The sequence below is a fragment of the Dipodomys spectabilis genome, unplaced genomic scaffold, assembly GCF_019054845.1.
Source record: "Dipodomys spectabilis isolate Male_0828 unplaced genomic scaffold, ASM1905484v1 ptg000095l, whole genome shotgun sequence".
In the NCBI taxonomy this organism is placed as follows: Eukaryota; Metazoa; Chordata; class Mammalia; order Rodentia; family Heteromyidae; genus Dipodomys; species Dipodomys spectabilis.
This window is the reverse complement of record NW_024870772.1, coordinates 21,922,828-21,946,187: the sequence shown is the minus strand read 5'-3', so window position 1 is coordinate 21,946,187 and position 23,360 is coordinate 21,922,828. Positions and strand designations below refer to the sequence as shown.

At 39.1% G+C, this 23,360-nt stretch overlaps 1 protein-coding gene, 1 non-coding gene and 1 pseudogene across 2 annotated transcripts; all 3 read right to left on the bottom strand.

Annotated features, from left to right (window-relative positions):
- Positions 1-215: 215 nt before the first annotated feature.
- Positions 216-22,213, bottom strand: Lrrc63 (leucine rich repeat containing 63). The gene is made up of 9 exons (XM_042685484.1): positions 22,108-22,213; positions 17,687-17,773; positions 14,947-15,636; positions 10,251-10,420; positions 7,384-7,482; positions 4,746-4,882; positions 2,781-2,864; positions 1,931-2,170; positions 216-435 (listed from the first exon to the last, which is right to left on the bottom strand). Exons 1-9 carry the CDS (start codon positions 22,211-22,213, stop codon positions 216-218), a joined length of 1,833 nt encoding a protein of 610 aa, XP_042541418.1.
- On the bottom strand, positions 1,607-1,741 carry LOC122112979 (annotated as a pseudogene).
- LOC122112937 lies at positions 20,994-21,100 on the bottom strand. Its single transcript, XR_006148315.1, has one exon. It is a non-coding gene; the product is annotated as a U6 spliceosomal RNA (small nuclear RNA).
- Positions 22,214-23,360: the final 1,147 nt, after the last annotated feature.

The following is a 23,360-nucleotide window of genomic DNA, read 5'->3' as shown; positions in this document are numbered from 1 at the left end:
TCTTCCAGATCTCCACGGAAATCCAAAGGCCTGTGCTGATTTTTCATGAGTAATTATTCTATAACACTTTCCTAATCATTACAAATTTGCAGAAGGAGCTAGGATAACAAAGAGCACTATATAAGGAGACCCTGGTGTCTTCCATTCAGAACCTGTTACTCCAAGACATGAATTGCTCATGTGTAGCTATTATTGGCTTTTAAACATAGTATGTATCAACTGTATTCTTCTTCATCTGTCCAGTCCACATTTAGAGTTATTATTTTATTTGTAAGACGTGTGTAAATAAAATTAGTTTCCCTCATTTTCTCAAGGCAGGAAGTAGAACAGACCAGAAACAAAATAGGAAGCTGTGCGGTTCCAAAAATATCAGTGGATCGGATGATGTGAAAACCTCCAAATCTGGGGCCTTGACACCAGTCACACGTGGATGTGCTGAAATGAAGAAACAGCCAATAAGATAAAAACCTGTGGCATTGATCCCATTGCTTTGGGCCTGGTGGAGGCAGAACTTTGTTGTGGGAGCCAGTGGCTGAGGAAAGCTTCTCACCTCATGACAAAGAAGCAAAAGAGAAATGGGAAGATCTTTATATCCACCATTCTCTTCAAGGTCCTGTGTCCCAGTAATCTCTCACGAGGCCCTACCTCTTAAAGGTTTTACCTCTTCCCCCATAGCACCACCCTGGGGTGGGGGTGGGGGAGAGAGCCTTGAAGACACAAACTGTAACACCTGTCTTTTATAAAGTCAATATTGATCATTTGTATATTCCTGGTAAATCACCCTTCTTAGGCATACAACAAACACCTTTCTCTCTTTTTGTGCTAATCCTGATGCATGAACTAGGGGTCTGGACTCTGTCCCTGAGCTTTTTTGTTCAAGGTTAGTGCTCTAGCACTTGAGCCATACCCCCTACTTAGGGCTTTTTGATGGCTAATTGGAGATAAGTCTCCCAGACTTTCCTGCCCTGGCTGGCTTTGAACTTTGATCCTCAGATCTCAGCCTCCTGAATAGCTAGGATTACGGGCTTGAGCCACAGATGCCCAACAACAAATATTTTTAAATAGTTTGGACACTGTTGGTGAATATGTAAGTAAAAATAGCTTCATACTATCTGAAGGAAATAGAGATCTATTTGGGTGGACTATCAGTATACAGAGGTTAAAGCCTTAGTCCTTCACGACAGCAAAACTTGCCATCTATTGTGTGTGTTTGTGGAGGTGGAGAGGGAGGCTTGAACTTAGGGCCTGGATATTGTCCCTGACTTCTTTCTTTCCTTCTTCCTTCCTTTCCTTCCTTCCTTCCTTCCTTCCTTTCCTTCCTTCCTTCCTTCCTTCCTTCCTTCCTTCCTTCCTTCCTTCCTTCCTTCCTTCCTTCCTTCCTTCCTTCCTTTCCTTCCTTCCTTCCATCTTTCTTTCTTTCTTCCTTCCTTCCTTCCTTTCCTTCTTTTCCTTCCTTTCCTTCCTTCCTTCCATCTTTCTCTTTCTTTCTTCCTTCCTTCCCTTCCTTCCTTCCTTCCTTCTTTCTTTTGCTTTTTTATACCAACGTTATTCTCAGAGCAACCTGTGTAAGTTAACAAACCCTCACATTGCCATCTGTTGTTAGAATCGTATTCCTTCTTACATGAACCAAAATCTCATATTCAGCAATGAGTTCTGGGTTGCAAAAGAGGATTTACTGTTTGTACCTGTCTGTAAGGCTTTGTTACAACCCCCTGACCTTTTTTTCTTTTTATCAAGTGCTCTATCACTTGAGCCACAGCATCACTTGTGGCTATTTGGTGATTAATTGGAGCCAAGAGTCTGTATTTGAACCATGATCAATCTCCTAAGTAGCTAGGATTATAGATGTGAGCAACCAATGCCCAGCTTGAGCAGTATTTTAGGTACTCAAATGTATACTTTGGTGAAAGGCACTTTAGAATTGACATACCTTTCAAGTAAACTTTGAACTTCTGCTGAAATTTCATCATGAAACATACAGAGGTTATTTCTGAGAATATAAAAAGCACAGATATCAGTAAGTCTTAGGGGACTATTTCTGGAATTCTGTTCCCAAAAAGCAGGATGAGTGTATGTATTCTCATATTGGAGTTTTGTCAGGTTAAGGTCCAGAATTCCAGACGGGAAAGCAGTCAACTCATTCCCATCTACATTCAGTTTGTCAAGTGAGCTGCACATAAAGAAAACCATAGTGTTAAAAAGATGCTGATGCAATGTAAAATACTGAACTAAAATTTTGACCTGGCATCCTTTACAATTGACATTAAACTTGGTAGCAACAAAACATGTATTTCAGTATTTCTTTAGAATCAAGAGAAAGTTAACCTAGCCAACATTACTATGCAAATAAACACAAACTGTGTGAGTAATACAGTTGAAACATGTGTCCAGAGATGTTTGCCAACTGTGTCACTATAGAAAAAGAAGTATCTCCAAACACAGGAATACTATATCATATATCACAGTATAATGATACACAGAAAAATGTTCTAATAGCTAAGTCAAATATCAATACATACTTATTCATTTAAGCTTAATAAAGTCAAGGAAGTTTTATCTTATTCCAAGGTACAATAGGTTATGTTTTACACCTTGTTAAAAATTATAGGGACTCCGATCCTTATAAAGTTCTGTACATTAATCATTCAGATTTTGCATAAACTTTACATGCCTCATATATTTTATGGTCATTAAATAAATAACTCAGTGTTCTTAGCACCATCTTTACCAATTATTCTTCAAGGGATAAAACTGGGAACTAGCCACTTCCAAAAAAATACCTGAGTTTCTGGATTTCATTTGGAATGGCAGTAAATTCATTGTAGGAAACATCAAGTTCCTCAAGACTGGGAAGGGAAAATAACCTTAAATAAACAGAAAAATCAATCGTTAAAATGAGTATGTACTTTCATTACTGAGTAAAACAATGAAATAAGTAGTGGTGTAAAGTATCCTTTTGTAAGATCTTGTAATTTATATAGACTCCTTTTCATTATAGGTGATATAACTTTCATGTAAGTTCCTAATTATGAGTTATCTATCCATTCAAACTGGTGTGAGATGTTTAGAGTGCAACAAAACCCTATTTGATTTTTTTAAAAACAGATTTTTTCCCCTTGGGTGCATTACATAGCTTCCTAGGTTGAGAAGGTAAGAAATAATCACATTCTGATAAATAAGTCATTTAGTCTTTTCCAGTTCAGGAAGCCAAATTCTCAAGACTCTTACGTCCAATTTTCAGTAAAAAGCTGAAAGTGGAGGCATTCACTCAATGGGACCTGAGACTTGTCCAGAGACCTTTCCTACTCTACCTTCTGCTTCTCCTGAAAATTCAGTATTGTACCAAATCAGCATTATACACTTCCAAAACTAAATTGCATATCCGTCAAACAAGGCCAGCGTGGGGTAAAACCACATCCTCTTTTTTTTTTGGGGGGGGGGGGTCTGGTCATGGGGCCTGAACTCTGGGCCTGGGCACTGTCCCTCAGCTCTTCAGCTCAAGGCTAGCACTCTACCACTTGAGCCACAGCGCCACTTACGGCTTTTTTCTTTTTGCTTATGTGGTGCTGAGGAATCGAACCCAGGGCCTCAGGCATGCAAGGCAAGCGCTCTACCACTGAGCCACCTTCCCAGCCCCCACCACATCCTCTTTCTCTACCTTCTCCTCTTACAAACTCAGCTTCAATTTCTGTCTCAATGGATCTGCCTGCTCTTAGGGATCTCATATAGGTGGAGTCATGCCATATTTGTTCTTTTCTCTCTGATTTATTCCACATAACATAATGCTCTGAAGAATTATCCTTGTTGTAGCATGGGCCAGCATTTCATTCTTTGTGAGAATGTATGTGTGTATAATTTTGCTTATACATTCATCTCTTAATGAACATTTAGATGGAGGCCACCTTTTGTCTATTAAGAACAGAAGTCGTGGGTTTTCCGTTACCCTGTTGTTGCACGACTGAATTGCTGACTTTTTTTTCAGACTATTTCAGAGTAAATAAGGTTGCTATGGACAATCCAGTAGCTACCTTCTTCCTCTCATAAAAAGAGAGAGCTATTGAGAACATCACATGGGAATACAAATTCATGTCACTATAAATTCATAGCATCCAACTTTAGCTAAACTTAGCTAAGGCTTAGATTTGAGGGTCATGGTTTGAAGCCAGCCCACACAGGAAAGTCCATGAGACTCTTACCTCCAATTAATCACTAAAAATGATGAAGTAGAACTGTGGTTCAGGTGATAGAGCACGAGCCTTGAACACAAAAAGCTCAGGGACAGCAACTGGGCCCTGATTCAAGCCCCAGAACAGGCACACATGCACATGCACACACACACACACACACACACACACACACACACAGATAGCAACTCAGCCCTGATTCAAGCCCCAGAACAGGCACACATGCACATGCACACGCGTGCAAGCGCGCACACACACACACACACACACACACACAAAGATACTGGGGCAATTCACCTGAATCACTTTAGATGATTTGCATTCATTCCTTTCACAAGAGATGTCTGCATGTTCATTCATAGACCCATATTGTCTACCAACTGTTTAGCTGGTAGAATAATTTTGAATACCAGAATAAGAAACAAATCAGCAAATTTTAACAGAGTAAGAATTAATGAATAACCAAAAAGCTTCCAGCTACTTTCAAAAGGGAAACTGATTCTTAACGAAAGTGCAAGCTCTTTATTTTCTGTGTTTATACTCCCAGACAATCAACCTTACCCACTTGGAAGATCATAAATCAAATTGAATCCAATGGCAAATACTCTAAGGTACTTAAGGTGGTAAATTTCAGAAGGAATTTCTTTGATAGGATTATTTCTCAGTATCAGTACTTGTAAATTTTTAAGAGAAAGTATCTGGGGGACATAAAAGAGAAACAAACATGGATGAGATAATACAGCATTAAAACCCGTATAAATTCTGAATAAATACAGTAAATTCACTATTGAAATATTTATTGGCTCATGTCATAGCCCTTAATAGATTCTTTCAGTCAGTTTTTTATAACTAACAGCTAGCTCTAGTAGACCCAGTGAGATACTGCAACTATGGTATGCATATACCTTTGATCAAGAAGAGGCCTTTTCTAAATATGAAAGGCCATCAGATGAAAATGAGGGAAGAGGTATTCACCAGAAAGGTGCATAGAATTAATCTTCCTGATTAGGGTTGAACTTTTCTTCTACTAACAGTCTTTTCATTTAATATTTCTGCTTCAACCCTCTCCCACCCTAAACTATTCTACTCTGTGCTCTACCTAATTCCAATATTTGGAACTTTTTATGAAACCTGTATTAACTGCAGCTTTCCCACCTACCCCAACCATGGGGTTGTATTCACTGCCTTCACCCTATGCTAACTGAAAATAATTAGCCTATTGAAGAATGAGAAGAACTACTAGCACCTTTTTACAGGTGCTAGTAGTTCAGCTCTGTCTGTAATCCTGGCTACTTGAGAGGGTTAAATCTGAAAGATTAAGGGTCAAAGCTAGCTTGAAGAAGAAGCATCTTTGAGATTTCATTTTCAAGTAACCAGCAAAAATCCAGGCGGAAGGAGTGGCTCAAGCAGTAAGGCATCACCCAAGCAAGTATGACCTTGAATTCAAGTCCTAGTATTTTTTAAAAAAGCACTTTATATCTTACATCTTAATAGCCCCCTTATACTTCTACCTGATTTTAGCCCCCTTATACTTCTACCTGATTTTTTAATTGGATAGAATGTATTTTTGTCAGTTGTGGGGCTTGAACTCAGGACCTGGGAGTGGTTCCTGAGCTCTTTTGCTTAAGGTTCTACCACTGTGATCCACAGTCCTACTTCTGTTTTTGTTTGTTTGGTTTTGGTAGTTAATTGGAGATAAGAGTCTCATGGACTTTTCTGCCCAGGCTGGCTTTGAATTGCCATCTTCAGATCTTAGCCTTCTGAGTAACTAGGATTATGGGTGTGAGACACCAATACACAGCTGGATAGAATATTTTTGGGCAGATAATTTGTGTGTAAGATAGAAATGAACTTGGAGAACTAAGATCTTTATATTCCCTGGGAATTCTCGTCTAGTCAAATTAGTAGAATTTTGTCTAGTCAAATTAGTAAAAACTGGGGCTGGGAATGTGGCTTAGTGGTAGAGTGCTTGCCTACCATGCATGAAGCCCTTAGTTTGATTCCTCAGTACCACATACACAGAAACAGCCAGAAGTGGTGCTGTGGCTCAAGTGATAGAGTGCTAGCCTTGAGCTAAACAAGCTCAGGGACAGTGCTTAGGCCCTGAGTTCAAGTCCCAGGACTGGAAAAAAAAATTAGTAAAAACTGTTTTTATTTTTTGTATTAGAAAAAGAACAGGGTAATTCTTCCTAGTGAAAAGAAACCCCTACAGCATTACTACTTCTGTCGCGTCCTCTTGCATTACTTTTCTTCCTGGCTTTCACCACCACAGGGCACACAATGCTGGTGTACGTACACCAGTGCTCTCACCCCACTACAGCACAAGTTCCACAAAATAGGCATTTTGTCTGCTGTGATAAAAAAGGTTTCCAATATTAGGTATTTGAAACAGGAAGAATGGCAATTTGCCAAAATTCAATTCAATAAAAGTCAATATTCTGAAAGTCAATTTATGAACAACCAAGTATCCAGCAACTAGTAAAACATTTACCCAAACCACTGAAAACAGAATCTGCCCCTAATTACTCTTAGTGTTTCATTTATTTGAAGTGACACAGTATCTGATGATTTTTCATTCAATTTATTAAGCAGAAGTCGAACCCTTCCTTATGGTAATTAAATCTTGTTACTGTTAACTGGTAACTGGGTCCTGGTGACTCCCACCTGTAATCCTCACTAATTCAGGAAGATGAGCTCTGAGGATTGAGGTTCGAAGCCAGTCTGGGGAGGAAAGCCCATGAGATTTTTAATCTTCAATTATCCACTCAAAAGACAGAAGTTGGAGATGTGGCTCAATGTCATCCTTGAGTGAAAAATCTCTGGGACAGCAGCCAGGCCCTGAGTTCAAACCCCAGTACTGGCACACAAGTCTGGTTATTAACTTGGTTGCTGTAGCTCATGATTAGCACATGGATAGAGGTACTTTAGGTTTTATTCAGAAGAAGAAGTTACTTGTTATAAGTGACACAATTATGAGAATGTATTTGAGAACCTGACTTTCACCCAGTCTTTGAGGATCATAGTGCTGAGTCTTCCTAAGAAAAAAATCTGTACTTTTCTACAGTGAGCCTTTTTCGGAAGCAACCCAAAATGTGTTTACTTTAAAATAATTTTGGAGCGTTTAAACTGTCTAGTTTTGTTACAATTATTCACAATAATAAATTATATCAATATACAAACAATAATAAAATGGACTCACTTCATGAGGAAATTGGGTGAGATCATTAAATGCTAGGTTAAGATATACCAATTGTAAAGCAATTGGTGAGAGGTCTGGACAATACCGGAGAGAAAATCCCTAAAGGAAAGTGACAAAGGGTAAGAATTAATGATTAATATAAAATCTGCCCACAGGATTGCAGCATTTTGGAATATCTAACAACAGTATGACAGACCACCTCAGCAATAAGATATACAATCAAACTTTCCTAAGTTCATGGAGAAATTGTAACTCTGTGTAGTGTTAGTTTTACTTAGTTGTTGGTTTTTGAAGAAGGATCTTGCTATACAGTGGAAGCTGGCTTCAAATTTATCTTAATGGCTCCATCTTTAAAATTCTGGCATTACAGGATTATGTTATCATGCTAGAGCTTCCAGGTACTTTTAAATTGTGTTGCGCTTATCCTGACTGAGAGAGAGCATCTTTTCAAATTTAAAAGGGTAATTTGTTTCAGTAAATTGTTAAAAGTCTTTTGCCTGTATTTTCTGTTTAATGTGATTTTATATTGAATTATAGTCTCAGTTTCCTCTGGTGGTTTACAAAGCACATCTTATTTTTCTGTGGCCCAAACCTTAAACATGGTAAACATGCTGAAATTATTAGTTTTGTTGGTGGTGTTGATCATAATTCTGAAAGCCACAATATCAAATCCTCCAAATTACAATCCTGAAAGATTAAAATCCTATTGAAACCTTGAGAGTTGAAATCATGAAAACTCCAGTTTCCACTGAAAATAGAAGTGCTACATATGAGTGGTGGGAAGCTGAGTTCTTGGAAGAGATGAATGTGTGTTCTGCTGTATTTGGCATAATGCCCAAATTATTCATTTGTAAACTACTTCTGGCCCTTCACACATAGTGCCATGTCTGCCTTCAGAAAATGCCATGTAGCTGGGTATCGTGGCTCATATCAGCATTCAAGAGGCTGGCAAAGGTCAGCCTGGGCTACAAAGAGACACTCTCTGAAGAGAAGAAGAAAGGAAGGAAGGAAGGAAGGAAGGAAGGAAGGAAGGAAGGAAGGAAGGAAGGAAGGAAAGAAGGAAGGAAGGAAGAAAAGAAGGAAGGGAGGGAGGGAGGGAGGAAGAAAAGAAGGAAGGGAGGGAGGGAGGGAGGGAGGGAGGGAAATAATCACAGATTAGAAGGTTCTTGCATGAGATTTGAGGAGGGTCAGAGAGAAAAAGAAGAAAGGACAAACTGTAAGAGAGAAGAGAGGTAAAAATTCAAAGACAAAGAGAAGAAGAGTATCAGGAATCATGAGATGGGGACAGAACAGCTGAAATGCATGGAAAACAGAAAAGCAACACACATAGAAAAGGAGATGTCACTGGTGTCTGGCTACTACTTGTTAAAAAGTAGGAGAAACTGAAGCAAAATCCTGAAATAAAAAGGTGGCTCTTAGACAATGCAAAAAAAAAAAAAAAAAGAAGGGGTGGGGGATGGGGAGGGAAAAGAAAGCGTAACACAGAGGGTAAGTATGATCATTTTGTGCACATATGGAAATGTTATGATGAAACCTCTTACTATGTAATGTAGACCAATAAAATTTTTAAAAGAAAGATTATACTGTTTTTCAGAGAATAAACAAAATGAAAACTTAATGTGCTAAGTGACCTCACAATCAATGTTGCTACGCTGATGCTAAGCTCCCTCCCAGGTTACAAACTACAGGGCAAAAGAAACAATTCTTAGAGATTTGACTGATGGAGAAGAGTCTTTCCATATTGAAAACTGCACATGTCACTGTCTAATGGGTGGCATTTTCAAAATGGTCTCTGCTGTTTTTCTTATTTCAATTAGACATACAGATTGTGTGTGTGTGTGTGTGTGTGTGTGTGTGTGTGTGTGTGTGTGTGTGGTGTTTGGGTCCCGAGGCCTGAACTCAAGCCCTGAGCTATTTTGCTCAAGGCTAGTGCTCTACCACTTGAGCCACAGCTCCACTTTGGGTTTTTGGTGATTAATTGGAAGTAAGAGTCTCATAGACTTTTCTGCCTGGTCTAGCTTTGAACTGTGAACCTCAGTTCTACCTCCTAAGTAGCTAGGATTACAGTCATGAGCCACTAGTGCCTGCTAAACACACAGATTGGAGGACAAAGAATTCTGGGTCCAAATCCAACCTCTTCTACCTGCTTACTGGGTAGTCTCATGAAATATAGTTTCACTAAGCTTCAGCGTTTTATTTCTTTTTTTGGGGGTGGGGGTCCGGTTGTGGGGCCTGAACTCTGGGCCTGGGCACTGTCCCTCAGCTCTTCAGCTCAAGGCTAGCGCTCTACCACTTGAGCCACAGCACCACTTTCGGCTTTTTTCTTTTTGCTTATGTGGTGCTGAGGAATCGAACCCAGGGCCTCATGCATGCAAGGCAAGCGCTCTACCACTGAGCCACCTTCCCAGCCCCCCCGGGTTTTCATAGGTAAGTAAAGATTCTAATATATACTTTGCAGAGCAGTGAGTTTTAGTGTTCATATAGAATATAATTAATATTTAATAGACTTTAATTCCTATTATTGTTATTCTCCATGCTTGTACAAATCTAGCCTAGCAGTAGATTTGGCATGAGTTCCAAAGATTTTTGATAACTTAAAAGTATAATAATAAGTTGGAAACCCACTGTCCATACCAGGTTGGGTAATGAAAAAAAAAGGACTGTAATTATCTTTTGATAATATAGCTGGTGAGACTAAAAACAAATGATTACAGACAGATTTAGAGATGCAATTTTACTATGTTCTTGGGGGAATCTATTGAATTAGGAAAGACTCCATCAATACCATGGAAACTAACCTACAATAGGATACTCAAAAAGTACTTGTTAGTGCAGCAGGAGACTGATGTTCAAAAGCTGTAGCAAACCTTGAGATTAAGTGCATTTCTTCCATGTACTTGGCAGGTCACGATTGCCAGTTCAACAATGGCCATGATAGTTTCATAGCGTGTGGCTGCAACTGACTTAAAACCTTCACCACGTAAAACATGGCTATCTGGCTTTATGGTTCTGATGGTTCCAGTGGTTCTAATCAATCCTAAATAAACAAAGCAAAAGAGAACATAAAATATAAAGGAAACCGCATAGCTCAGATATCACCTCCCAAGAGACAGCTCCATTTCCCTCCTAACATCATCTTGATCCAAATACCCTGTGCAATTTAACTCTTCTCTCAGTTTGGAGATTCCACATAGAAAAGGAAAGGAAAAAAAAAAAACCAAACAGCTCAGGAATTAGCCAAGAAAAGACTATCTAGCTGGTAGCTCACACCTGTAATCCTAGTTACTCAGGAGGCTAAGATCTGAGGATCATGGTTTAAAGCCAGCCTTGGTTGGGGAGTCTGTAAGACTCTTATCTCCAATTAACTACCAAAAAGCTGGAAGTGGAGCTGTGGCTCAATTAGTAGAGAACTAGCCTTGAAAAAAAAGCTCAGGGATGCTGGGCACTGGGGGCTCACACCTGTAATCCTAGCTACTCAGGAGGCTGAGATCTGAGGAGCGAGGTTTGAAGCCAGCCCGGGCAGGAAAGTCTGTGAGACTTTTATCTCCAATAAGCCACCAGAAAACCAGAAGTGGCACTGTGGCTCAAGTGTTTGAGCATTTGTTTTGAGCTGAAGAACTGAGGGAAATAAAAAGACTGTATCCAAATGCACTTTGTCATGACGTGGTGGGCTTTGCCTTCCATTAAAATATGGACTGTGTAAGCATACACCAGGTATTGGCTGAAAAAATAGTTGGAGATTTTATGTACAGTAATCAGTTTATAAATGTGCATCCGTTCTTGCTGTATTACTTGCCAGAATGTATTTTGAGATCTCCAATATGTTTTGAGATTTGCAGGTCATTTGCTTCAATGAGAGAAAGAAACGCATCTTAGCATCACTACAACATCAAAAAGTTCACCTTTGAACTCTGAAAACACACCGGACCCCTTTCAGATCAATAGATATAAAAATTAACTGCAGAATAAAGAAAGGTGTATGGTGTGATATAAAGAGACTTGTTCTTGGGAGAGGGAATGCAGCAAGAAGGATGGCAGAGGGAATGAGCTGTGTGCTCACCCACCCTAGCTGCCTTTTGAGTGGGAAAGAAGAAATCAATAGAAATTCTTCATAGGTCTCTGAAGTATCTGTTTCACTTGCTTTGAATCTTCCAAGGAGTGAACCCTCAAAAACTCAAAGACAAAAAAAATATGATTAGGCTATACATATTGTCTAATCTCATAAGGTGAAGGAGACCCCAAAATTAATCCATGTCACAGACTGGCTGAATGACAGGGAGGGCAGGTGGGGGTCAGAAAGTCCTACAGATGGAGTATTACCTCCTGCTAACTACTGTTACTCAAAGATTCATTTGTTATGTTCTTTTTCTGCCTTAGAATTTTGAGTTTAATTTTTAAACCCCAAATTCCAGAATTTCAGTGAATCTCTCCAACCTATTCTTTATTCTCTTGAGCACAATACTCACAGTGACTTTTAAAACCCTGTCAGAAACTCCAACTAGGGGCTGTTTCTGATCTTTTCTTTCCACTAGTTTTCAGACAATTTGTTTTGTAGGGTGCTTCTTCCCTTCCTTCCTTCCTTCCTTCCTTCCTTCCTTCCTTCCTTCCTTCCTTCCTTCCTTCCTTCCTTCCTTCCTTCCTTCCTTCCTTCCTTCCTTCCTTCCTTCCTTCCTTCCTTCCTTCCTTCCTTCCTTCCTTCCTTCCTTCCTTCCTTCCTTCCTTCCTTCCTTCCTTCCTTCCTTCCTTCCTTCCTTCCTTCCTTCCTTCTTCCCTCCCTCTCTGCATCCATGACTGTCTCCCTCCCTCCCTCCCTCCCTCCCTCCCTTCCTTCCTTCCTTCCTTCCTTCTTCCTTTCCTCTTTACTTTTTCTCTATCTCTCTTTCTTCCTCTCACTTTTGTGTTCTTTTTCTTTTTGAAACAAGCTCTTGCTCTATAGCCTAGGCTGGCTTTGAATTTTTGATTTCCAGACCTCTGTCTCTGATGTATTGTGATTTTTTTTGGGGGGGGGTCCGGTCATGGGGCCTGAACTCTGGGCCTGGGCGCTGTCCCTCAGCTCTTCAGCTCAAGGCTAGCGCTCTACCACTTGAGCCACAGTGCCACTTCCGGCTTTTTTCTTTTTGCTTATGTGGTGCTGAGGAATCGAACCCAGGGCCTCAGGCATGCAAGGCAAGTGCTCTACCACTGAGCCACCTTCCCAGCCCTATTGTGATATTTTTTAAAACTTAATGCTGAGATAACATTTATAAAGGAACAATTTTAAGGAGTATGGATAATACTCTCCCCTGCCCACCCCTCTTTTTCTTAGTCAAGAGTAGCACTGATTATTTTCATGCCTAGTGTTGAGCTTTGTTAGGATGGGCCTATTTTTAGGTATAGGTTTTCTGATCAGAGCTCCATGTGTTCACCAGGGCACTTAACAGTTTGGCAGAATTTGAGCTCTATTATCCATCTTTTGATGTAACTAGAAAAATTTATGTGATTCTTTAGTTTCTTTGCTGATTTTCCCTCTGCAGTAAGTCTCAGCGTCCTGTTTCCCAATTCCCAGCTTAGAAATTATCTGGTACCCTTGAGGGAATTTGTAAACAGATTTCCAAATTTACTTCCTTTCAGTCCTCTCTTGTCCTAAACTTTGTTCCCTATGTTCTACTGATCCTTTCAGCTTTGAAGCTAAGAGCCATCTCCTCTGCCCCCTGACATGGACACATTCTGCTTGGATTCTCTTCTCCCACAGCACAAACGCCAATAAGCAAAGAGCTAAGGTCAAGGTGTAACTCTGGCATGAGCTTCCCTTCCTTCAAGTATTTAGTCACTAAATCCATGCCTGCATTGGTTACTTTCCAGTGCCTTCAACATTGATTTCATGTACATTTTGGCAGCTTTAATAGTTTATTTGGCAAGAAGGCAAATCCAGTAGAAGCTATCAATCATGTATAGAGCGAGAAGTTTTAGGGCTATCTTAAAATTTGTGTCTGTAATTCTAATACCTAACACTCCTGTGGGTATTATTTCCTGCTAGTTTTCATTTATTTTGTTTTTGTCTTTGGGTGCCTGGTTATTACAAATTTTTTGCTACCTACTATTTTTGTGATAGTGTTGGTAGAGACGAATGCAAAGCCTGGGATGATGTAGTCTTTTTTTTTTTTTTTTTCAATTTATGCTAAAAAAAAAACTAAGGTTAAAGCCCTATGACAGTGTCTGGAATTAGTAGTTAACTCTCATTAATTCATGTCTATCTGCCACATTCAGATTAAAAAATGCATCAACTTTTACAGGCTCAATGTATAGTTAAGTGGCAGTGCACATTGCCTCCTCAGCACAGGTCTCCCTGGGTTCCATTCCCAGCACCATAAAATATACAAACAAAAATAATCATATGTCAGCTTTGGCATCCCTAACATCACTATAATATCTGGTTCACAGTCCAAAGTTAGCCAGGCACCTGTGGCTCACACATGTAATCCTAGTTACTCAGGAGTCTGAGATATGAAGATCTCTGCTAGCCCAGGCAAGAAAGTCCATTAGACTCTGATCTCCAATATCAAAAAAGCTAAAAGTGGAGCTGTGACTCAAGTGGTAGCCTTGAGCAATTAACCTCGGGGTCACTGCCTAGGCCCTTAGTTCAAGCCCCAGGACCACACAGAGACACACATAGACATAGAGACACACACAGATACAGACACAGACGACACAGACACACACACACACACATAGACACACACACACACACACACAGAAAAATTAATTCCTAACTCATGGGAAGGGATGGAAGGAGGAAAAGGAGGGAGAATGAAGGAAGGAGTGACACTGACCAAGAAGCAATGTGCTCATAAACTGACTCATGGAATTGTGACTGCTCTGAACAATTACATACTAATAATATTTTTTTCCAAAAGTTAATTGATCAGTAATTGGCTTAAGAAACTGAAAGTGACATTGAGACACACTGAATTACACAAACAATCTATACACAAAATTACCAATATTTATGCAGAGAACGAATTTTATAGTTTCTAAAAGAATGATATAAATCTAGAAGTTACCTTCCTGTGTTGATTTTTGGACAGTCTCTGCCTTCCCACTTTCTACGAGAGCCTCTAGAAGAAAAAAAATGGGGGGGGGGGGGGAGACAAGCTTTGGAGTTGTTAAAATTCATTTGAGGGTATTAGAACTTCGTTGTAATTGCTCATTATTTAGTGAATTGGGATGATCCATGGAAATGAATCCATGAAGGCCTTTACTTATGGAGTTCATCTGATAACCTTCTCATTCCTGTTCATGCACATTTTTTCCTTCATGTCAGTTGTTTTGACCCTTTGATTCAGCGATCCTTTTGGCTCTCATCATTACCCCATGGTTGGAGTCCCCAGTTTGTCCTGGGTAGATCAACAAGATCAGGATTCTTGTTACAGCCCACTGTCCCAGGTGTTAAATATATATGCAAAAGGTGATTTTACCTTTTCACCCTTAAAACCCCGAGGAAGGGTCCCATTTGCTTACATTTATTTCTCCCCACTTTGCTCTAATTGACCCTTGTTATTACAGACCATGTTCTATCATATTTACCTATTTCAGATTGTCTTTGAGGTTTTCTTGGGATCACTGGTATTGGTAAGCTTTTCATTCCTACAAACTTAGCTGAGCCTAGTACCACTTTATTGACGATTTGCTTAACATCGCCTAGTACCACTTTATTGACGATTTGCTTAACATCAGCTTTCCAAGATACAGTCTTCTCTGGTTTAATAGATACACTGCTGGATGCAGAGCTTACTAATACTTCAGTTGACACTTTCAGAGTAGAAGGAAGCTCAGAGTCTGTAATCTTTGGCAAAATTTCAAGCTGAGGAGAACTTTCCTTTAACCGGGTAGTGATAACCAAGTAACGACCACTGAAAGGTTGGGAAAACTTTGAGGGAATATCTGAAGAGTCTCTTATTTGACCAACCGGAATCTTCTTCTTGAGTTGTTTTTTCAACTTTTCCCCAAAAACTCGCTTAGAAGCTGACTGACATCGTGGGAAAAATATGGGAGGAGGAGCAGTTTCTGGTAAGTGCCAATAGGTACGGGTAACAGATTTGGGGATCATAGTCCGTCTTCCTGGTATCTGAAGATCAAGACAGATATTACAGACACTGACTTGTAATTGTGGATGTTTTTCTGAAACTTCAAGACGCCTAGTTCTACCTATTCCTTTTGGAATGATTTTATCTTCAGTAACTGGTACATTGAGTAGCTTAGTTTTACTAGTCTTGGCTGAAAGGAGAGAGAGAGGAAGAAAATTTACATTCCATTTATCAGTATGTCAGGCATAAAACTAGGACTGTCTTAGCTTTTATAATTTTTCTTTACCCATTTACAGATCTCTCACCATCTGAAATATGTTTATGCTTGCTCAGCTGCCACAGCTTTGGTTAAGTGATGGGGATAAAGTTTGAACAATAGAAAAAGTGCTAAGGCCAAATCATATTAGATTTAGAAAGAGTGGAGAGATGCTCTGGGAAGAACAGAGCCGATGGAGAAATATAGGATATAAGGAAAGATTATAAACATTTGTCATTCAAACTCTAGCAAGATGACTTGGATGAAGTTTGAGAACATTCTGATACTGGCTATAAAATGCCACACATTTAGTTGGGCTAAACAGTAAGTCTTTTCTCTTTTACATCTAGAAATCCACTGAGCCCAGATTCTTATGTATCTCAGTCTACCAGATGTGCCTTTTCTTTCCCATGAGGCAGAACGTTACATGACATTTTTCTATTGTCTCAGCTGAGCGCAATACATGGATGACCTTTATTGAAATGAGAAGGCAAGATATTCATTTTTAACATATTAATCATAGTTATTTTCAGTTTTCTACCTAATCAATTTCAAGGTCTGTGTTATTCCTGAACATGGTTTTGATGTTAGCTCCGTCTGTTTAGATTTATTCCCGCCCCCCCCCCCCCATGTTTTGTAGCCAAGTACTGGTGGCTCACATCTATAACATAGCTACTCAGGAGGCTGAGACTTGAGGATCCCAATTCAAAGAAGCCTGGGTAGAAAAGTCCATGGGACTTTAATATCTAATTAACCAACCAAAAGCCAGAAGGAGAGCTGTTGTTCAAGTGGTAGAATACCAACTTTGAGCATTATACTCAGGCCCTGAGTTCAAGCCCTAATACAAAAATAAATAGATAAACACATAATAAGTAAATACATAAGCAAACACACATTGTAATTTTTTCTCCCAATATTTTTATCGAGATTAAGTGATTACATAAGCTTCACAGACCTGTGGCATAGTTATACTTAGCTAGAGTAATTTTTAATTGAAAGCTAAACTTGATATGTAAGTTACAGAAGGGTAGATAATTGCATGCGTAGCTTCGGTTTCCTTTATCCTTTTTTTTTGGTCTTTTTTACAAATTTTATTTTACTTTATTGTAAAGGTGATGTACAGAGGGGTTACAGTTATGTAAATAAGGTAATGAGCACATTTCTTGTCGAACATTGTTCCCCCCTCCCTCATCTTTTCTTTTTTGTTGTCTGTGAGTTTCCCTATGAAGTCTTTAATGAGTAGAGTATGTATCTTATAGCTCCCTCAATTGCAATCCACTATTATTATGCTATAATGCTATTGATCTAGCATAAGGTGAAACAGTGTGGGAAGTATTCTGAGATATCATTAAACCTTGGTTTTTGAGTGGGCCTGAACCTCTTCTCTATGGGTCAGAAATTGTTTTAGTCTCCCTCTCCTCACCTTCCCTGCATACGAAAGCTAAAGGGGCTAGACTTGGCTAAATTTTCCCTTCCTTTAAATTATATGGGGTTCTGGTGACCTAACTTCTCTTAAAGGACATGTCTTTGTTGTGGAGAATGCTCTGGGATGATTTATTTTATTTTACTGGTCATGGGGCTTGAACTCAGAGCCTGGGCACTATCTCTGAGCTTCTACATGCAAGACTAGTGATCTACCACTTTGAGACACAGCACCACTTCCAGTTTTCTGGTGGTTAATTGGAGATAAAATTTTCTTGGACTTTCCTGCCTGGGGTGGCTTCAAACTGCGATCCTCAGGTCACAGCCTCCTAAGTAGCTAGGATTACAGGTGTGAGCCACTGGTGACTTGCTCCTGGGACTATTTAAATGAACACCTTACCCTTCTTCCTAGAGGACAAATGTCTCCACTCTTCTCAAAGAACTTGGTGGGTTCCAAAAGGAAAAACCATGGCACTGTAGAGTTACCAGAAACTTCTAAATCTCAAGGAGGTCTGCACTCAACCTCTAGCAAATCATCAAAATTAACATTTAAATGTCCTACCCGTTAATGGTTCAGTTTTCTTCTGCTTCAAAGGAACTAGTTTCCATTTTGATCCTACCTTTATAGGCTTTGGGATGATAGTTTTTCCTGTGAAATACAGAAAGGAAAAATAAGTGAAGAAGCAAAAATATTTAAGTAAGTCTTTCCACACTGTGCCACATTTCTTCTTACCCTCAGACTTTACACAAAGAAATAGCACCGATAATTGCCGTTTCATTCAGGCAAGGGACCTTGAAAAGAAAGCAGATGTATATGTATCTCTAGCAACTTTCAATGCATTTCTTCAAGAATACAAGTGAATGATTATACCCTTTTGGTTTAACTTCCTTATGTCTGAAGTCACAAAGCACAGTAAAGGCTATAATACCTTTTAGAATAAGTGCTATATGAGAAGAAGCAAAGCAGAGAATCACAGGCCATGTGGTCAGTACAAAGAAATCCAGTATAGATTGTAATATCAAGGACACAAAACCTATACATGCTCTGCTAAAGATTGGATAATGCATCTCTCTTCCCACCTGCATGGTACCCCATCTGAGCACATCCTGTACTGTGTTCAATCTTTTTTTTTTTTTTTTTTTTGGGTCCAGTCGTGGGGCCTGAACTCTGGGCCTGGGCGCTGTCCCTCAGCTCTTCAGCTCAAGGCTAGCGCTCTACCACTTGAGCCACAGCACCACTTCCGGCTTTTTTCTTTTTGCTTATGTGGTGCTGAGGAATTGAACCCAGGGCCTTGAGCATGCAAGGCAAGTGCTCTACCACTGAGCCACCTTCCCAGCCCCTGTGTTCAATCTTTAAGAAAAGGCTGGAGCTCTCATGTTTGAATTCATTCTGCCTCTAAATTCTTTCTTGTAAAGGAACCAGGGTTGAAGGATAACTTGTGTTTCCTGCCTCTCTCCCACCCCCCATATTTAGAAGTAGAATTCTCTAACATAGAAAAGATCATTGATTGCTTGTTTGCTTTTTTGATTCATTTGAGGATGGAGATGACCACTTTATATTTTAACACTGACACTACAAGTCTACTCACATTTACTTTTCAAATAAGTGAGACCTGCAGTTTTCTATTTCTAATATCAAAACTATTATTACAGTTACTACTGATGTCTTGTGGCTACACTCAGTGGATATGTATTATAATTTTTCTTTATGACCTCCTTTTTAGCATGTGATATATATATATTTAATATATATCCACACATAGATATAAACCAGTAGTTGCCTTTTATGTTTTTAAAATGGATACATTTTATTAGAAGTTGAATTTTTCACTCATCTGTATTTGCATCAATTCGTTGTACAAGAAGGTTTTCATATGATATGTTCACATGTACATACAATATACCTTAATCAGACTCATCCCTTCCCATCCCCAAACCAATCTTCAGGGAATGTTAGAGTTTGGTGAATCACATTGAAGTGCACTGTATCTATGAACAAAAGTAACAAAATGCAAGTCACTGCAAGCTGTTGAATGATAAGTGTTGGGGGATAAAGGAAAGAGAGTAAGTGAAGGGTTAATCTGATTAAAATACTACATGTGCAGGTATGAAACACCAAGGTGAGGTCTTTGTAAACAATGTACGTACCCTTTAGGAAACAATGACAGGAATGTCAAATAGGTCCTATTGAGGATATAGTTGGAGGTATAACTGGAAAGGATGATGCAGGAGGGATATGGTTAACGTACTTTATGTACAAGAATGATATCTGAGCATTTGGTATTTTAATCTACTCTTTTTTTCCATGATAACAGGCTATCATTTTTCCTTTCCTTCCATTCTGGTGACTCATCCCTCCTTTCTAAGTAAATCTTTTTCTTTCCTAATTTACCACAATACTCCTAGGACCTCAGTCTTATTTGCCATATACAGTAATATTTTTTTTTTGGTGTCAGTCCTGCAACTTGAACTTAGGGCCTAGGTGCTGTCCCTGAACTTTTTTGCTTAAAGCTAGTGCTTTACCACTTGAGTCACAGCTCCACTACTAGCCTTTTGTTGGTTAACTGGAGATAAAAGTCTCACAGAACTTTCCTGTCTGAACTGGTTCCAAACCATGAGCCTCGGATCTTAGCTTTCTGAGTAGCTAGGATTACAGACATGAGCCACCAGCATCTGGCTTCACTAATTAAATTTTAAAATCTCAATCCAGAAGCCCTAATGTCTCAAACTTACCATGCCCAAACCACATTCATCAGTGATTTCTGTTCTGATTTCCCTTGTAGAGATATATCTTCTGAGTACACACATACACACACACACACACACACACACACACACACACACACACAAATCTATAACAGTTTCTTTTTTTTAATTATGAAAATACCATGGAGAGGGGTTACAATTACATGGGCAAGGTAAAGAGTACATTTCTTATCAAGCATTGTTGCCTCTTCCTTTGTTTCCCCTTCCCATCCCTTTCCATCTCACTCCCCCCTGCCAAAGTTGTAAAGTTCCTTCTTTGACATAACGTTTTATACATCTCATTGTTGCAATGGGTCCACCTGTATCCCTATTTAAACAATTTGTTTTTTTCTTTCCCCTCCCCAAATTATACCAACATCAAATAAAGTGAAAACAGGGGTTATGCCGTGGGGAAGGACATACAAAGCAACAAAGAAATATCTTATAAATATGTTAGAAACAATAGCAAAAAAGAAAAAAACATTTGAGTCCTTATCTTGGGGTTCATTTCGCCTAACATCAAGTGATCTGACCGTTTCTGCTTGTCTCAGAAACATACTAGTTATTGCAAATAAGGGAAACCATGGGACCTATGTTTCTTTGGGCCTGGCTTACTTCACTTAATATAATTTTTTCCAAGTCTTTCTATTTCCTAACAAATGGGGCGATGTCATTCTTCCTGATGGAGGCATAGAATTCCATTGTGTATATATACCACATTTTCTTGATCCATTCAGCTACTGATGGGCGTCTAGGTTGGTTCCCTATCTTAGCTTTGGTAAATAATGCTGCAATAAACATAGTTGTGCTGGTAGCTTTAGTATGGTCTTGTTTGTGATTATTTGGGTGGGTAAATGCCCAAAAGTGGGATTGCTGGGTCATAGGGGAGCTCTATGTGGAGTCTTTTGAGGAACCTCCATACTACTTTCCAAAGTGGTTGAACAAGTTTACACTCCCACCAACAATGCAGTAAGGTTCCCTTCTGTCCACATCCCCTCCAGCATCTGTTGTTATTAGAGTTCTTGAGTATAGCCATTCTAACTGGGGTGAGGTGGTATCTCAATGTTGTTTTGATTTACATTTCTTTTATGGCTAGGGAGGTTGAGCATTTCTTCACGTGTCTAAAAAATATGGAACACTTCACTAATTTGCGTGTCATCCTTCTGCAGGGGCCATGCTAATCTTCTCCTTATCGTTCCAATTTTAGTATATGTGCTGCTGAAGCGAACACACAAATCCATAGTAGTTTCTTATGGCTGCTGTAAAAAAAAATTTCCACAAACTGGGTGGCTTAAAACAACAGAAATTTGTTCTCTCACTGTCTGGAATCCAGAAGTCTACAATCAGTATCATTGAGCTACAATCAAGGTATAAGCAGGGCTATTCTCCCAATGGAATCCTTTTTATGGAATCTAATCTTTGAAAAGTACAGACTCATTCTATGCAGAAGTATTGGATAGCATTGCAGCACTATGCTTATGGCCATTGTGTGCGAGTGTGTAGGGGTGGAGAGGTGGAGCACGTGCACGTGTACAGTATTAGAGCTTGAACTCAGAGCCTCTTGCACTTGCTTGGCTTTGTTGCTTAAGATTACCATTCTTATCACTTGAGCTATACCTCCACTTCTGAGATTTTTTTTTTTTGCCGGTTAATTGGGGATAAGAGTCTTTCAGATTTGTTTGGACGGGCTGGTTTCAAACTATGATCCTCAGACCTCAGCCTCCTGAGCATCTGGATTACAGGCACTGGCACCCACCCAGCTGCAAAGGGTCATTTTAAACAGTGCAAATACCAACAAAAAGCACAAAGTTGAAGAAACATGGCATTAAACATACCAGAGAAAAGGGACACTTGTTCACAGAGTGAAACAAAAAGCCATAGGTTTCCCAGTTCTTCTCAGAAGGGAGTATTGTGTTGAATGATTCATATCTTTCTTAGCTATACATGGCCACCCATTACTTGGAAAGAGCTATAAGTGCTGATTTAGAGTTACAAATAAATTTTATCAATGAGGAAAATCTACATTACCAAGCACACAAATAAAGACTGTACTTGTAGAACTGGACTTGTTTGGAGTGTATTGTACTTATAGAATTGACAACCAAATGTTATCATTTTACAACACACATTTGTCAGTTATGATTAGTGAATGTCCTTAGTGATTCTGAGCTGCACAAGTCAATGAATTTCTATTGAAATACACAAAGGTTAATGCAAACATCTGATTAACACACATACCTCTAGTGATTTTCTTCTTATATGTAGACAGTTTAGGGAGTTTTGGAGGTAAAGGTCTTCGAAGAAGTATTAATGGTTTTTCTATTTTACAATAATTTTTTTCCATAATCGTTGATCAAGTGAGAATTGAAGTTTTTGAGTGTGCTTAAATTGCTGCTGAAAAGTAATTTAGATTTCATATTAATGAAAATCATTCTGTTAATTATGTTAATATCATACTGAACCTAAGTAGGTTTTTTTAATAAGGAAAATAATTTACTTAAAGTTTTGGGTTTATAATTAATCAAAAAGTGACAGGACATAGTGGGCATCAGTGACTCACATCTGAGATACTAACCACTCAGGAGGCTGAGATCTGAGGAGCCAAGCAAGCCAAGGTAGGAGTCTTTGAGAGTCTTTGAGGAGTCTTATCTCCAGTTAACCACCAAAAAGCCAGAAGTGGAGCTGTGATTCAAGTGGTAGAACTGTGACTCAAATGGTATAGCACAAATGCTCAGGGACAATGCCTAGGCCCTGAGTTTAAGCCTCAGAACCAGCTAAAAAAAAGTATCAGAATTTGAATTCAGGACCTTATGCTCTACTAATTGAGCCATACCTACAGCCCTGCTTTTTGCTGGTTAATTGAAAATAAAGTCTTGAGGACTTTTCTTCCCAGCCTGCCTTCAAAGTGAAATCATTAGGATTTCAGCCTTCTGAGAGGCTAGGATTACAGGTGTGAGTGACCCATGCCCCACTCAGAATTTTATATATACATATACATTACATATATATTACAAATACAATATATATTACATATACAGAAATTATATATACATACACACATGTATATACATTATATATAGTATATACACAGAATTCTATATGTGTATATATACACATATGTACATTATCTATTGAGAAAATATATACATGCATATGTTGCACCATGCAAACACTCACATACACACACACCGGTCATTCTAAAATTTCCCACGTGAAATGGGAAATGTACTGTCAATGTTATTTCAGTCAATAAAGGGTGATTTTTTTTTCTTAACCGTAAAAATGACATTTCTTTCACTACCTCCAAAGTGTTATCGCTCCAAATTTAGAAAGGGTTTGGTCAAAAGATGTGAAAGATCCTTCTATTGTACGCAGACGCTCAAGGCTCACTTCCTGGCAGCAAGTCCCAGTTGATGTTGGCAATTTTCCATCTGTAATATCCAAAGCGATAGCTGGAAGAACTGGATTCCTACACTACCCAGAGGCTTTTC